General features: G+C 43.8%; 1 protein-coding gene across 3 annotated transcripts in view; it reads right to left on the reverse strand.

Moving 5' to 3' along the window:
* Positions 1-649: 649 nt before the first annotated feature.
* The window catches only part of ZNF827 (zinc finger protein 827), a 635524-nt gene continuing 620172 nt past the window's right edge, over positions 650-16001 (reverse strand). For 2 of the 3 annotated variants that reach the window (XM_078676888.1, XM_078676891.1), the window contains exon 14: positions 650-3007. In XM_078676888.1, the coding sequence (XP_078533014.1) occupies positions 2200-3007 (808 nt within the window). In that variant the 3' untranslated portion in view covers positions 650-2199. Of the gene's footprint in view, positions 3008-7237; positions 7315-16001 lie in introns of all 3 variants that reach the window. The other variant, XM_078676890.1, reaches the window with a different exon arrangement.

Genomic DNA, 16001 nt, shown 5'->3' on the forward strand with positions numbered 1-16001 from the left:
TGCTTTGCATTATTTTGCGTCAAGGGGTGTTCCATGGGTGGTACATAGATGTTCACAAGCAACAACCTATGGGTTCTGATCCAAATCCCTATCTACAAAAATTAATAGCCAGGAGTTTTTACCAAAGTCTTACACCTTCATGAGGAGAAATGTTTTCCATGAATTGCAAGCAGACAGACAACGCAGGAAAAGTGTTGAAGGATGGTCTTTGTACTGAAAGGCTCCCCTTCCGGTACAAAATCTATTCCTCAAAGATCGAAGACACCCTTGCACTATAGCTCAACGGTGCGTGCTTTGCCGCATGGCGGCCTAAAGTGCGCCAGAGCAGGGAGTGAGGAAAACGGCACCATATTTTAGCAGCTATGGTGCTGTTCTGCTCTCCCTTTCAAGGAACGTAGCGTATCAATTTTAGTTGCAGACCCATGTTGCCTGATTTTTTCATAAATCTGGGCCATAGGCTCTTTCGACGATCTCATCAATCCATTCGACTGATTATTCAGGCTAAACAAAATAATCTGCAACCTCTAAGTGCCATCATATATCCTTCAAATAAGATAAAATATAAGTTCCCATCATAGGCAGTTTTATGTCTTGTATGCTTTTTGAGCCCCAGGATTGAATAGCAGAAAGGAAAAAAATGCTCCAAGTCATGGAAAGTAAAGCAATACTTTAAAACACATTTCTGCATCGCAATTGAATGAGGACATGAAAAGCAAACAGAGGCCAGAATCAGTAACCATAAGTGGACAATTTACATTCTCGCGCAGACCACTTCCTCCCGGACCTGCTACCTGTTGCACACTGGAGAATCCTTTTAGAAAGTACACAAATAATACACATTTTCTCCGCTTACTGCTTTCACTTGAAATGTAAAGAACGCCGTGATGCAAAGTCTGCCTTGGACAGTAATAAAGTGCTAAGATAAAGGATGCCATTTTCGTGACACGCAGTAACAGCATTAAATAAGTACAAACGGGGCCTCGTAGCAGGCATGCCCAAAAATGTAAATCCAACATTTAATCAGTATGAAGGCGAGAGGACAAAAGGATAAAAAAAAAACTCCCACAGCGGCAGGCTTTCATGCCGCGGTGAGGGCGGGATGCAGAACGTTTTACTGTATAATTTAAGAGCATCGTGTCTGCTGTCTGTACATCTCCGGGTCGCGTCTAGCTTTTCACACTTGAAAATAAATTTGTCCCATTTTGAAAGGGCGCATACCTTCATACTTTTCCAGTCTTTGTTTTTGTGAAAACAATATAGCTTGGAGCTAAACAGCACCGTGCAAACTGTCGTTTTTTTTATCTGGGCATTTATGCCCAGGATATAACCAAAGACCCCTTTTTAAATATCTTTTTTTTAAATGCTAGAGTTTTAGCAGGAATTGTTGTTTCTTCAACAAAAAAGAGAACCCGCTGCATATTACCATATCCCATAACGTGCGATGCTCATTGTATGAGCCCATATGAGTGTGGCGGGGAGGGGGAACAGTACGGTAGAGGGGGGAGGAGCAAGGTGATGTGTGGTAGGGACAAACCCTCCAACAGCTGGTTTCCTTGAAGAGAAGTGACAGGCATGAAAATGGCGCCTGGACCCAACAAGTAACGATTTAAGGCTGGATAAGTGCAACCCCACGCCACCTTCAGGGCACATTCTGTTTCATGCTATCAAAAATAGACAAAGCCATGACTCACGGCTCCAAATTCCTGTCAAGGGAGTCACTGTCAGTTTTTAAACTGTTTGGCAAAATTAGTGCAAAACAACGAGAGGGACTCCACATATGTATGCTTGGAGAAGGGACGCGAGCGGGGTGTGGGAGGCGGAGGTGGCAGACATGTTTGTGGAGGTGTGAGGCTTCCATAACATGTGGTGGTGCTGGAGTTGTCGTGAGGGGTGGAGTCAGGAGGACTTCTTAAAGGCGTGCCACTCTGAAACCTTTAAAAGGCTAACTTGCACTAACGGGTGATTTCAACAAGGCCTCTGAAGAGAAAGTCTTGGCCCAACAGTACCCTGTATGTGTGGCATTATGCAGCGGGTTACCGCCTCCTTGAAGAATTAAATAAGCAGCTTTCATGTATATGCAAGAAGTACTATACACACGTCTAACCTTACCAATGATATACAGTACAAATGTTCAAATGTCTTGAATTTTTTGCAGCACAGTACATCTGCCGTGTACTTGGTACAAGAAAATGTCTGACGCTATACTGTCTCAGCTCTCTCTGTGAGTCCAAGGTAGGCCAAGAAGGAGTGCTTAGAGGAGGCTGCTCCCGGAGGCGCAGTCTGAGGTCTGGGTGGGTGGAATGTGAGATCAAATTGGTCACTGGGGAAGAGCATTGTCAAGGGAATGAGGTGGGCATGTTCAGTGTTCCGAAAGGTATCAAAGCTCAGGGAGCTGCCGTTCATGGCCAAGGCTTTAAGTGCTATGTTCGAGTCTCCCCTGCTGCCCTGCGCGGCGGATATGGCCACCGATTGTAGAGCCTGCGAGGCAGACATGACTGAAAGAGGAGCTAAGAGGCTCCTGGAGCTGGCCACAGTCAGAAGCGGACTCGCCTCCGTTGACGTGGACACCTGGACCTTCTTCTCCTCTTCCGAACAGTCTTCGCTCTGATGTTTCTTCATGTGGCGACTGTAGACAAAAGGATGGGTGGTCTTGAACTGGCACTCAGCGCAGCTGAATGTCTGGCGTGGAGCGTGCTTGAGCTTCTTGTGGAGGTTGAGATTGTCTTTGCGCTTGCAGCTGTAGCTGCACTGGTCACAGTGAAAGGGGCGCTCGCCGGTGTGCACGCGTACATGCTCGATCAGCTTATTGGCTGTCTTGGACAGGTACCCGCACTGGTCGCATTTGTAATGGTTGCCCAGGCGATGCTCTCTGATGTGCATTTCGAGCTCCAGCTGATTGGCTTTCACCGTCTGGCAGATGCGGCACTTGTACTCCATCTTGTAGTGCGTCCTCAGGTGGCACTCCATGGCTGCAGGCCGGTTGGTGGAGTAAATGCAGAAGGGGCACCTGTCAAAAAGGAAAGAAAACAAGGTGTGAGGAATGCAAGAAAAATAAACACGTCAAATAGGACTTAAGTATATCTTGGGAATTCATTCTCATGTAACAGTTTATATACGTTTTCTAGTTTCTCAAAGAAATGGTCACCTGTTGAGCTTATAACACAAGCTATCAGAAATTTCGCAACTCTGGCAGGTAATTCTTGAATGAAAGCAACCTACTTCGAGATAAGCCTTGATCTGTTTCCTCAAGTCCTGATATGTGAAACAAACTTACTGGTATGACAGCTCTATGGGCCCCAGAGCCCTGCAGGTCTCAGCTTAATATTCCAGGAGGGATGGCTCAGCCTTTTATCCATTGAGGTTCATAAACATGTGAACCATTGAAATAAAAATACCTATCTGTTAAGGGCCAAGAGAAAATGTGTTTAGTATTATTAATATGATTATGATAATTATTATTATGATAATAATGATAAGTGTCTTGCTGGATTTATTGTTTTTATAATTACAATAATAATAGTTTCTAATATTAGCTGTAAAAGTAGTTGTAGCTGCGTGGACTTTTAGTAGTGTGACTCTATAAACGTCTATCTCCTCAGTCTACTTAAGTTTTAGAAATGTCTGTACTTCTACTCTTTTACCATTTTGCACTCCCATGAAGCTGGGTACAGAAAGTAGGCGCATGCACTGTTGACCCGCTTCAAGTCCAGTTTTGCCCAAGTGTAATAAACTATGAATGAGACATTTCGTGTTTGCTAGCGACTAAAGGGTAGGGAGAGTGAACTCTCTGACACTACTCATCTGTTATCAAAGCCCCAGCAGGGACATCCCTCCACCTCCACAAAGGCAATCCAGCATTTTTTGTAAACATATTACTGATGTGTTAAAAATGGACGTTGCCGGATTGGCACTGGTGTAGTCAGTTTTTTTTACCTATGTAGATGGGTGTTGATTTATAGCATATTTTGCCTCGACCTATAACAAGAAAGTCGATGACGTGCCTATTCTCTGCCACGTTTTACGGCAATCACACAACTTCGTATTTTATCATACCAGATGTTCCCTGATTTAAAATGGCGAAAGAGAGGGCAGGGGATAAGAGGGCAACTTGGAATATTGGAGCCAAAGAAAATAACTCTTATATCTGTAAAATACACAACACTGTCGCCAGCTAATGTTAACCCACACCACACTCCTACCACTTGATTTATGGAAAGGTGGAAAAGTACAGCTTACAATTTCTTCAACAGTTAGAGAGAGAGAAAGAAAAAAGGGAGAGATAGAGAGAAAGCAACCAGTGCTTACTGCAGATAGTTAAGGAAAGCAAAACGCTGGGCTGTGTTATGTTGTAAAAAAACCGTACAGAGATAACTTTAAACTACCTGAAAACGACGACAATGTAGCGTGACAAACAGTTTTCACCAAATATACCAAAACCAGCAGGAACAGAGTAGAGAGGAAGGAGTAGAAGGGACATGCAAATAACACTTCATAAAGTCATAGAGGTTGTTTGCCCATACACTTCTTCTGTTTCTAATGTGGGCCTACTTGTTGTCCCTATACCACAGCAGATCCCCTTTGACACAGAAGCTGGCCCTTCCACACTGGCCCCAACGCACAGTGAAAGAAGAGGGGCTGGTGCATAACACATGCTCTCAGCATTCCTTGTGGTGCAGAGCAGGAAAGAACCACTTTCTCAGGGGGTTCCTACATAACAGTCCTCCTTCGGAGCATCACACGGTGGAAGGGTGAACAACAGTGTCATTAAAACTGACATTTAGATAGGAAGTGACTCAGTGAGCTAAATACTCATAGTTCACTCTGGCTGCAGCATGCAAGCCGTAAGTTTGGACCGAGGGAAGGCAAACGCAGCCTTCCCTTCTTCCAAGGTAAGATAACTGAGAGCCAATAAATTTAGTAACACTTGGTATTTACACTTCAGAAATGGTGAGACCTGAAGTACAAAGTGCTGCAGACCAGAGCTCCAATATCAATACCGCCAAATCTTCCTTTAGAGGAGGGGCCAGGGGATTGGGTTAGCAGTTATGCATTCAGTGGTAAGAATCTCAGTGTATTTTGCTGAGGCAGAAGGATGGACAGTACTTTAATGTTAATGTTATGCCACTGATGAAAGAAGGTGAAGGGCGACTGGAGCCTATTGTTTAAACACGTTGGAAAAACAGATCAGGATAACTGGATTTGCTAAGCAAAATTTAAATTGAAAAAATAGAAACACTAGAATTCTCATTTACCCAGTCAAACTGTAAATAGGGCAATTTATTCAATGTAATCATATCACTGGTCTTCTAACTCCACCTGACTGTATAATAGTTGATCAAAATCTATACCAATCTCTCCGATTTGCTAGTCTTCCTTTTCATTTTATCTTAGCTGAAATCTTTTGCCTTTTTGACCTAACTATGTAAACATTATACAACTGTGAAAGTGCCACTGCATTTTCTTCACGGGAATAGCAACAAAACACCCTTTTAAAATTCCAAATAATTGCAGTTTTGAGTACAAACTTCAAGAAGTATTTGTTTGTTACGGAAATTAGGCAAATAATAACATAAGTGTCAAAAAGCCCCAAGCTACAATTACATTATCAAATCTTTCCTTTGACTACCTGAATATGCTCAATTCCCACTGGGGAACGCAGGTACAAATTATATATGATACATCTGAGTATGCTGTCCCTTTTATGACTCACATTTGCCAATTGGTAAAATTTGGTGTAATACATTTCCATTTTCGAATCTTTGTGAAATTTAGGTATATTAAAAATCTCCTAATCATGGTGAAAGTATATATCAATATATAAATTTACCAGCCGCGGGCCGTGGAGGGAGTTACGGTGGGGCAGGGAGGCGGGGAAGGGGAGGAGCAGGGTGGAGGGTGCTAAAAACAGGCATGTGGATCATTGCAGGTAAGTACACAATTTAATTAATAAAACGAAATTCGTAGCGTGCACTGCATGGCAAAAAGCAATGCAGTGCGCGCTACGAATTTCGTTTTATTAATTAAATTGTGTACTTACCTGCAATGATCCACATGCCTGTTTTTAGCACCCTCCACCCTGCTCCTCCCCTTCCCCGCCTCCCTGCCCCACCGTAACTCCCTCCACGGCCCGCGGCTGAAATTTACAGATAAGATCACTATTGCAACCTCTGTGACGTCACCATGTTTTTATGTGGGCCGGTAAAGTGGACTTTATCAAGTCACGTTTGCCTCCCTTCCACCGTCCCAGGGGCATTAGGTCTAACTGCATGTCTACCTTCCTCAATGCTACAGTCAATAGTCTCAATGCTTCTGTTTTGGATCTATTTTCAATCCTACATCTTTTATTTCCACACCGACAGCCCATATTTTGCCCCAAGGATGTTGATTTTCTCCATCTATTTAATAAGAATCCATATTTCATTAGAAATCACTATTTGGGACTCCTGACTTCTAAATAGTTGCTAATTTCGATTCCAATATGACACAAATATAAAGCAAATGCTACATTCATGTGCTAATATTAGAACATTGGAATGGTGAGTGCTCCATTGAAGACAGTGGAGTGCTCCAGGCTTGTAATAGCAGATAGAAGCCCGGAGCATCACCATTACACTGTTTGTTCACAGCTGTTGCTGTGAAAAAAGGCTTCACAGAGCCTCGGGCTCGGGTGAGGCCTTTGTTTTACAAATTAGAACATTCTTCCTTCTAGTGGCGGAATGTTCTAATAGCCTTTGCCTCGGCTTTAACACTGGAGCAGGTTCTTAATGGCTGGAAGAGCCCGCCACGTCACCTTTATATAAGTCTATATTATAGAATTGTGTATGTAGACAACTGCTTTGAGATACATGGGTCAGATTATCAATATTTCTTTGGATACATTTAGAAGATGCCTGGAAGTATCTCAGTTTTACAAAAGCCTTCATATACGGCATTCACAAATATCTGCACCGAAGTTCATATTTGCAGAAATGCTTTTGCACATGATCATCCGAAGGAGACTTCAATCCTTGTTCCTCCAGCACAACTCTTTCTGAATACCACAAAAACAATAGATGTAAATTTGGGATGTTAGATAAAAATGGGACCAATGTTTGTACCCGCAACACTGTGAGTAGAACACGTTTTGATCTAAATCGTGAGTTTACACTTTTTTACATTCCAAAGAATATTACATTGCTCTTTACATTTGGATACCCATTAACAATGTGCATATGTCAATAAGCACCCTGAGGGTTACCTTTCTCATCTATAACTGGCGCCTCAGGCATGGTACGGGAAAGAGCACAGTGAAGAGGATCTAACCAGTTCCGGTCTCTGTAATGAGAGCGAGCAGCCATTATAAGGTGATAAGAGGTAACCTGCAGGATTCATATCAACATGTTCTATGGCGCCTAGAATGCGTCAAGATAAAGGAAAAAACAAGCTAGCCCCACGGTCTGAAGTCTTGTGGGTATATTTCTTAATGTTTTTCGTGGGCGCTCACATATTCCAATACAAGAGGAAGAGCAGCATCAATTTACCATTCATTATATTAGTCTGAAAGCATACAGCTGTGCTGCACCGTTTGCGTGCCCATGTATCTTTTAGTTAACATATCACTATTTTCTATACAAACTCTTAGCATTCTTTGTGGTGCAGAGCAGGAAAGCCCCACTTTCTCAAGGGGTTCCTACATAGCAGTCCTTCTTTGGAGCATCACACGGTGGAAGGGCGAACGACAATAAATACATTAATGCCTTTTGAACAGCAACTTTACTTTCACAAAGAAAAGAATAATAAAAAGAGACCAAAAGCTACCTATGTAAACACAGCCTGGGACACTGCAGACCTTGGAGCAGCACCGGGGTCACTTCCATTTTACAGAAGAGGTAAATGCCTGAGTGGACTCTCTTGTAATACTTGATATGTGGGCACACGTTTTTCAACTGTGCAATGTGAAAAGGGAAGTTCCTAAGTTGCATGAGGGTGTGGCCCAAATCATATGAGGGAATACTTTTGGCAATGGGTCTGTCCATTTTACAGATGTGGGTGCCCATACAAAGAGGCTTTAGGTAGGTACACTAATTGTGTGAACACTAGTAAGAGATGCAAAGTTGGAGTACCACTTTGAAGTGTCCTATGAGAGGAGGATGAGAAGATGGTGTTAGGGATGCCTCAGGGACCACTCCTGTAGAGGGGTGTAGTCAAATGCGGTAGCCTCCAAGGACAGACTGTGTCCACCTGCAGTGAAACAGGGAACAACCATTTGAAATACAGCTCCATTTTTCAGTGATACGCTTTCTTTATTGCATGCACTAATCATAAGAACTTCAAAGGTCATTCGCAATTAGATGCATTGTATTAATATCTATTTTGTGCTTGTTATACAGAAATGTGGGACAGGCACTTCATACGTAATAAAACAACTCTCAATGTGTCCAAGAAGAGAATTAACATTCCATATGTAAATTCCAAAATGATTATCCAATCACTCAAATACAAGGATACTTGTGTGTAGTTAAAGTGATATTCTTTATTTCTTTCATGCAATATGAATGACGAACACAGCCAACAAATTTAGTCCCAAAGACAATGGGACTTCTTCAGGGTTAATTTTATTATCCAAAAAGTATTTTTATATTTATTTCTTATCCATTCTGTTAATTTACTTGATATAGTCATAAAAGTTCTTTCAGCAGCCCCGTTTTGCCAATGGGGGAAACTGCGGTATAGGGGCCATGACTCAGCTGCCACCTAGGGAAACCTCAGATGGCAGCCAAGGCAGAGCCCCTATACCACAGTTTCCCTTATTGACAAAACAGGGATCAGCTGAAAGAACTTTTATGCCTCTATCAAGTACGTTTCAAGAATAGAGGTTTCCCTAGGTGGCAGCCGAGCCTGGGCCTCTATACAGCAGATTTCTCCTATTGCCAAAACAGGGGACTGCTGAGAGAACTGTTCTGACTCTATCAGGTACATTTCAAGAATGATTGAGAAATTAATATAAAAATACTTTTTAGATAATAATAATCAGCCTTGAAGAAGTCCCATTGTCTTTGGGATGAAACACGTTGGCTGTGTTAGTCATTCATATTGCAAGATATAAAGAATATCACTTTGATTACAAACAGGTTTCTTGTATTTGAGTGATTGAATACGCATTTTAGAATTTACATATGGAATGTTAATATTCTTCTTGGACAAACTGAGAGTTGTTTTATTACTTGTAGAGGGCCTCTCTCATATTTGTGTATATCAAGTCTGTGACATTGGTTTTTTTAACGGTTAACCCAGGGAGTAGAACATTCGTGTTGGGGAATGACTTGGAGTGCAGCAACACACCCCATAACAGTACTTAGCTTCTTAGAATTTCATATATTGTAACAATGCATAGAATAGAAACTCAGCAATATGCTATATTAAGTGGTCTGTACATGGCCACCATTAGCTGTTAATATAAACAATGTAACTACTGATGTGAATGCATGCATTCATCATTTGTTCAATGCAAACATTGACCACAATCTGAGTTCCCTAAACCATTTTTCACAACAAAACAATATCATTACTTTGGTATCAACAGCGCAAGCCTAGGTTTGTCCAAGAGAACATTTGATACTAAGCAGTGGCTTCAGATATTTCGGTCTACAAATAATGGGTACACAACATCACCAAAACCATTCAAGGCAGATGTTGCACTGTGCTGAAAGTATAAATTACGAGGAGAATCAACAGCAGAGATATGTGTCTTTTGTCATTCCTTACCGCCACCATCTGAGTACATTTCGTATCAGATCCTATCAAGGGTGAGGTAATACAGGCAGCTGCCTAGAAACTATAAGAAGGATGAAAGTAAGCAACTTCTTCATACTAGCAAAATTGTCAATAGTTATTTTTCGTACTCAACTTAAAAAACAAATGTGCATATTTAAGTGCATAACCGCCATTCTTGCCAATATGGATAAACCCATACTTGCATCCTCTGGAAACTACTTAGAGCACATTATTCCAGTCAAATCTTTGCTGGCTATGCGTCGCTTTATTTTTAGTTTTTCATCCCTAAATCCTAGGGCACTGCTTCTGAAAATCCAAGCCTATGCAGTTAAAACGGCTGAAAATCCAAGCCTATGCAGTTAAAACGGCTCAAAACGAAATGCCAAAGTCAACCAAAGATTAGGCTCATGGAGCTATGACAGAAATAGGTGAGTGAGTTTGTAATCTTGAAGTACCCATTAGTTGTGAGGAACTGATTTTCTCGAAATATCTGGTGACAGCTTGGACATTTGTGTGAAATTCACTGTCCCTTGACTTCAAGATACCATTGCGTCTCAGCCAAATTCAACTATTTATCGGTACCTGATGTTACTGCATTTTACAGTAGTCTTTGCCCCCTTTCTAAGGCGTATTAGTTATGGGGCTTCCTCAGTTGGGAAGAGCTAATCCGCTGCTGTTTTCCAGCACAAAGATTGAATGATCTGCCATTATGTTCTATTGCATTGATCACTTGTGTTCAAAGCTTTTTATGTAGGTGTGTATGTACACAGATGTAGGAAGGACACCGATGTTTAGTAAATGCTGTCAAATTCAGATGCATTATAACTAAGTGGAGTATTTTAAGAACCAAGCTGCATAAGGTATATCAAAGTATGAATTAACTTATTTAAATAGTATACAAATATGCAAATCATCTCTATGAGATTCAAGTTGCACAGTTAAGATTGAAACGCCAAATTATAAGCATTAAGTCTTAAATGGAAGACACAATTATTATGTGGAACTAACAGCTGGTTTGTGACTGGTTCATCAAATGCCTTTGCATCTTCATTATCTCTAGCATGCTGTTGAACTTCCATTCATGTGTGTACCTTTAGCAGGGAAGGTATGGAGGAAAACTAGGTGTTAGGTCATCCCGAAACTTTTTGCCTTTCCCCTAGCCCATTCGCTGTAATGGAATTGGTGGGTTCAGGATGTTGGACACTTTGGCGCTGGTTCGCAGTGCAAAGTGTGTGTGCTTTCTGCCTTACATAAGTATATTAGGAACCCCCCCTTTAGGGGACATCTCCCCCATGGTAGGAAATGTATAAGCCATGTGTGGTGCGAGATGCAGTGATACATGCTGCGCAATGGCATGCGCAGAGTCATTTTCACCATTGCAGAAATGCACCTTTGTAAAATGTCACTTTTAAAATGGACGCCATTTCTGTCTGCTTGTGCTGCCTGACTGAGGTGGGTTGGCGATCTAGTGTTTGAAGTGGCAAGGTACTCTACACTTCCCCCAGTGACAGTGAGGCTGGACCTGCCAGGGACCTTCTAGAAGCTTCCAGCCCTTTCTGGTAGGTGGGAGGAGGGGTGTATATGTAGAGCAGTAGAGATGCCATGTGCTCAGACTGAGGGTGGACTGGAATGACAGGGGACACTCTACAAGGAGGTACCGCCGCATGGGGCTGTGTGCTGGCCCCTGAGCCCATCTGTACCCCACAGGGCCAGTGAGAGCCTTTGCTGGAGTAAAGACTGCTGTGTCAGGAGGAGTGACACTTTATGGGAGATGACTGCTTCTAGGAGCTGCTGTCCTGTACTGAGGAGTGCCCACTGTCTGCTGATCTTGCCCAGCCTGACCTGCCTGCTCTGCTGCCCTAGTGCCTCGTGAGTGCTATACTTTGACAGCCTGCACTCCAAGGAGGTGAGGAGCGTGGACTCTACTCCCACGGGTGGGACCCAGGGAACTGTGAGACACCTAGCTCCTAGTGACGCGCCATATTTGAAGTGACTGTGTTGCTCTGCCTGCACTCTAGTGCCTGGTGGGCACTGTTTTCCTGATTACCAGAAGAGGTACACTATCTTCTGTCCCTGAAGCTTCTAGTGGGGCCTAGTGCCTCGCAAGCGCTATATTCAAGGTGCCAGGGGAAGAGGAGCTGACGCCTGCAGCGCTGTGCTGTCAAAGCACTATATTTCAATTCCCCTGCATGTGTGCTGCATTGGGGTGCTGCCAGAGTGCCATATTTGCATTGACTGTGCTCTGCTTGCTGCCAAGGCCCTACAACTGTGCCCAGGAGAAGAGGAGCGGATGTCTGCAGCGCCGGGATTCTAAAGTGCTATGAGGGGATCCCGGCATGTGGGATTCCCCCCTGCCTGCTTGGCTGACAGTGGGCAGCTGCAACGTATTGGGGGGCATTGTACTCCTCAGCAGAAGAGAGAGAGGAGTGAGAGACACTCCTGCCCTGCCCCAGTGCTTTGCGCACTTTGCTTTTGCTGTTTTTGCAGCCAGTACTGACTTTGCGGGACATAGGGCATTTGAGCCCCGGAGAGAGGCCAGTTGGCCTGGGGCCAGTTTCAGAGTGTTGTGCCCCCTATTGGGGCGAACTGTGAATATGCTGGTGAGGCCTATTGCCCCATATGATTTCTTGCATAGTATTGTTGCATAATGCATTTGTATCTAGGATGATACCTAATGCTTTTCCCTCCGGTTTGCAGTGCTGATTTTGGGACATTGGTAATTTGAGAGCCCCCAAGTAGGGGCTCCCCAGGTGCAGTAGCGCCAGAAGCAAATCTGCAACTTTGGGGCAGCTATTCCAGGTGTATTGGCATCAGGTGTCCTGTTAATGTTGTTTTTGGCTCATGTTGCTGCCCCCTACTTCATGCCCAGGGTGGCCAATGCTAATTTGAGGCCTACAGGTTATGCCCCAGACTGTTGGACTTGCCAATAGGTTTATGCCTAACGATATTTCCCCTATGACTCAGGTTTAGGTCTAATGTTTTCCTGCCTATGGAACTGCCAAATGCTACTATGTGTATCCCTATGCTAATGTGATTGGGCCTAATGCAGGATGAGATTTATGCCTGTGGTTCTGAAATTCTGGACCCTGCTGTTGTCCCGGTATCGAGGTCCGATACCCGTGTCCCGAAACATCAATATCCCATGACGAATTTGGTGTCAACAGACCGATAATGATTAGGACATCATCCCTATGCATTTGCGTCATGATTGGGGGATGCCAACACCCTTAAATCATAGTTTCCGTTCCGAACCCTTAGACTCCATTTTGTGAACGGCATCCATCTTGTGTCTTGCCCTCATGATAAGTCAATTAAGTAAGGCCGAGTCTGATCTAAAAGGACACGTCCACCTTTCCTTGACTTTCCCCTGACCTGTCCCAACTGACTCCATTGCCTCCAGCCAAACCTGTTTGGGCAGCTCCTCGCCCAGTGGCCGAATACGATAGCATCGATGCACAACATACCACAAACCATTCACTACATCCAGATCATGTTTTTACACACACACACACCTGTCCACGCACCCTGTTTATGGCCAGTTTTATGACTAGGAGGTGCCTTTCTTTATTGGGGTTTCGTCGATATCTGATGGGAGTTCCGGGCCTGGCCGGGTAATCTATCACGAACTGGACGTCTAAAATAGGGGCTTGCCTACATGACTTCGCTCTTTTGTATTATTGTAGAAATATGTGTATAGCCATATCATAAACTCAGGAATTATTGCTTGTAGCTATTATTTTTGTATATAAGGAGACGGCTGGTTCTGTAAAAACGAACAGTCTCCTGAAGACACACAACCCGTGCTGTCGTGTTTTTAGGACACCTGTTACTTGGTAGCTGCCAATAAAACTTGATCTCTGACGGTAACTAGAAGACTCTGTGTTTCTGTGGTCCGGAACAAGGGAGAACTCAGAGGTCTTCGGGTGTTATCCCCTGGCACCAGCGGGTTCCTAAAAACCCGTTACCTCAGTTGGCACCCAACTCGGGGCGGTATCAAGCGGCGACGGTCCAAGCCAGATGTTCGTGAGGAGCTTCGTGTGAAAATTCCAGAGGACGGCCAGCCACTTCAGCGACCCCTGTATGTCGACGTGGTTCCGAAGGTCTTTGCTGCGAGGTTCCCCGCGTCCCGACGGCTACGAAGGACTGCTGCCCTGACTATCGCCTTGTTTTGGACCCAGTGATCCTTGGTAGAGCGAAACGATAGACGAGTCTTCTAGCGACGTCACAGATCTTCAAATACTTCAGTTAAGTATAAGTGGAGCGTCTCCCAGTCCTTAGTTTGTCCTTAGTTTTTGGTATCCTTGAGATACGCTTTGATTTGGTACTTGCAAGCCCCAAAGCCGAAGGACTCGTGTTTTCACGAGAAATATCGTAACAGATAATCCTTTGAAGTTTGAAGCTAGACTAGTGAGCGAAGATGCCTGGTTTTAGCAGACTTGGAAACTTGTTTTGTCTTGGTTGTAGTAAGGACTCCCGATTAGAGGATTCTTGTCCGGTTCCTCCAATTGGAACTCCAACATATGAGCTCTATGTAAAGCACGGCGTAGGTCCTATCACATATAATGAAGTGTGGATAAAATACACCCGCAAGGATGGTGTTTTAAAATGGCCCCAATATGGTAGTTTTGATTCAGAAATATTAGATAACCTAGAGGTCAAATTGTTCAAGAAAAAAGCCCGGCCGGCGATGTTTGACTCTTTTCGCTTATGGCGCAAAGAAGCCAAACAGAAAGAAATAAAATTAGCAAAAAAGAATAAAAGAGGAATGTCAATGGTGCAAGCTGCCATTTCATACAGGGATAACGAGGAAGAGCAAGAAAACGAACAAATGCTTAGGAGCAAGAAACTAGCAGTAGATAAATGCTACCCGATGTTACCACATAAGGGACAAGGTCAAGAGGAGAGATCCGAGAAAGATCCGTTAATGTCCCACTTATTAAGCTCACCTCCACCGTATGCGTTAGACGCTACGGCACCCCCAAAGCGTTTTACTATACCGCGCCCCGGCGCACGTAACACAGCTCTTGCACAAACGCCAGCTACTGTTCAGCTGGTTCCTACTTCGCCGGCGCAGCCTTCTCAAAGGCCGCCGTCTCTGCTACCTACTCCATCTACTTCTACGACTTTGCCTACAGCTCCAACTATTCTCTATGATACTACGTCTGCTACCGCTCCAACTTCCTCTGCTATTGCCTCTACTTCTTCTTTGCCTCAGCATGTCTTTTCCGATGCACTTGCCCTTCCGCAAGGTTCTCCTCCTATTAGACAAAGAGTGACAGGTACCGTCACTAGTCTGCTTTCACCTTTCTTTGGGTCGCCTAAAACGACCCCTAAAACAGAAGATAGACAGTCACGTAGTCAACTGCCTGATTACGAGGAAAGAAAAGTGCTGAATGAACTAGCCCGCCAATGGATTACGGATACTGTTAGATATGATGTTCAGCATGTTATGGACGTTTTTCGTCAATGGAATGCACCCACTCAGAGACACGTATTCGAAGAAATGTGTGTATATCTGTGCGAAGATGTGAAGACAAATGATCCCAAATGCACAATGGACGAACTATGGCGTACGCGCTTTAAGTTCCATGAAGGTATGATTGTAGGTGCAGATGTTGAGAAAGCGATAGAGTTATTGCTCTCTTATAGGAGTAAGGGAAACGTCTCTAGATCATTGCACGAAGACGACGTATCAGGTAGGAAAAGAGCGAGACAGTACCCCATGAGAGAGGTTCCTCCGGTTTGGAGGGAAGGTGATGCGAATGCAAATCCACCAATTCTGCCTCATTTCCAGCGTGTATGGGTACATGTCCCCTGGAAAAGATCCGAAGTTTTAGCACTCAAGCAGACACTGCCTGATCCTCGTAAAAACCCGACTGGGTATTATAAGGAGTTATCGCAAACTGCAAGCTCATGTATAATGAATTTAGCGGATGTAGACATGTTGTTTGGGAACGTTGTTCCACATCCTTTATGGAAAAAAATCCGTCATACGGATCATGACCAGGAACTAGGTGACTCATGGGCAAACATTACCGCTACAGATGCTAGACAAATTGGTGGTTTTAAACCTGAGCCGTTAATAGCTGAACTTCTCGGTAGGATTATCGCGTACATAAAAACAATAATGCCTGAAGTACGCGTAAACTGGGATAAGCTCTCTGCGTGCAAGCAGAAGAAAGATGAGAATGTGTCTGACTTTTTCACGAGATTTGAGGAGACTTTCACCGATCATAGTGGTCAGGATA

Source organism: Lissotriton helveticus, chromosome 2_1, assembly GCF_964261635.1.
Source record: "Lissotriton helveticus chromosome 2_1, aLisHel1.1, whole genome shotgun sequence".
In the NCBI taxonomy this organism is placed as follows: domain Eukaryota; kingdom Metazoa; phylum Chordata; class Amphibia; order Caudata; family Salamandridae; genus Lissotriton; species Lissotriton helveticus.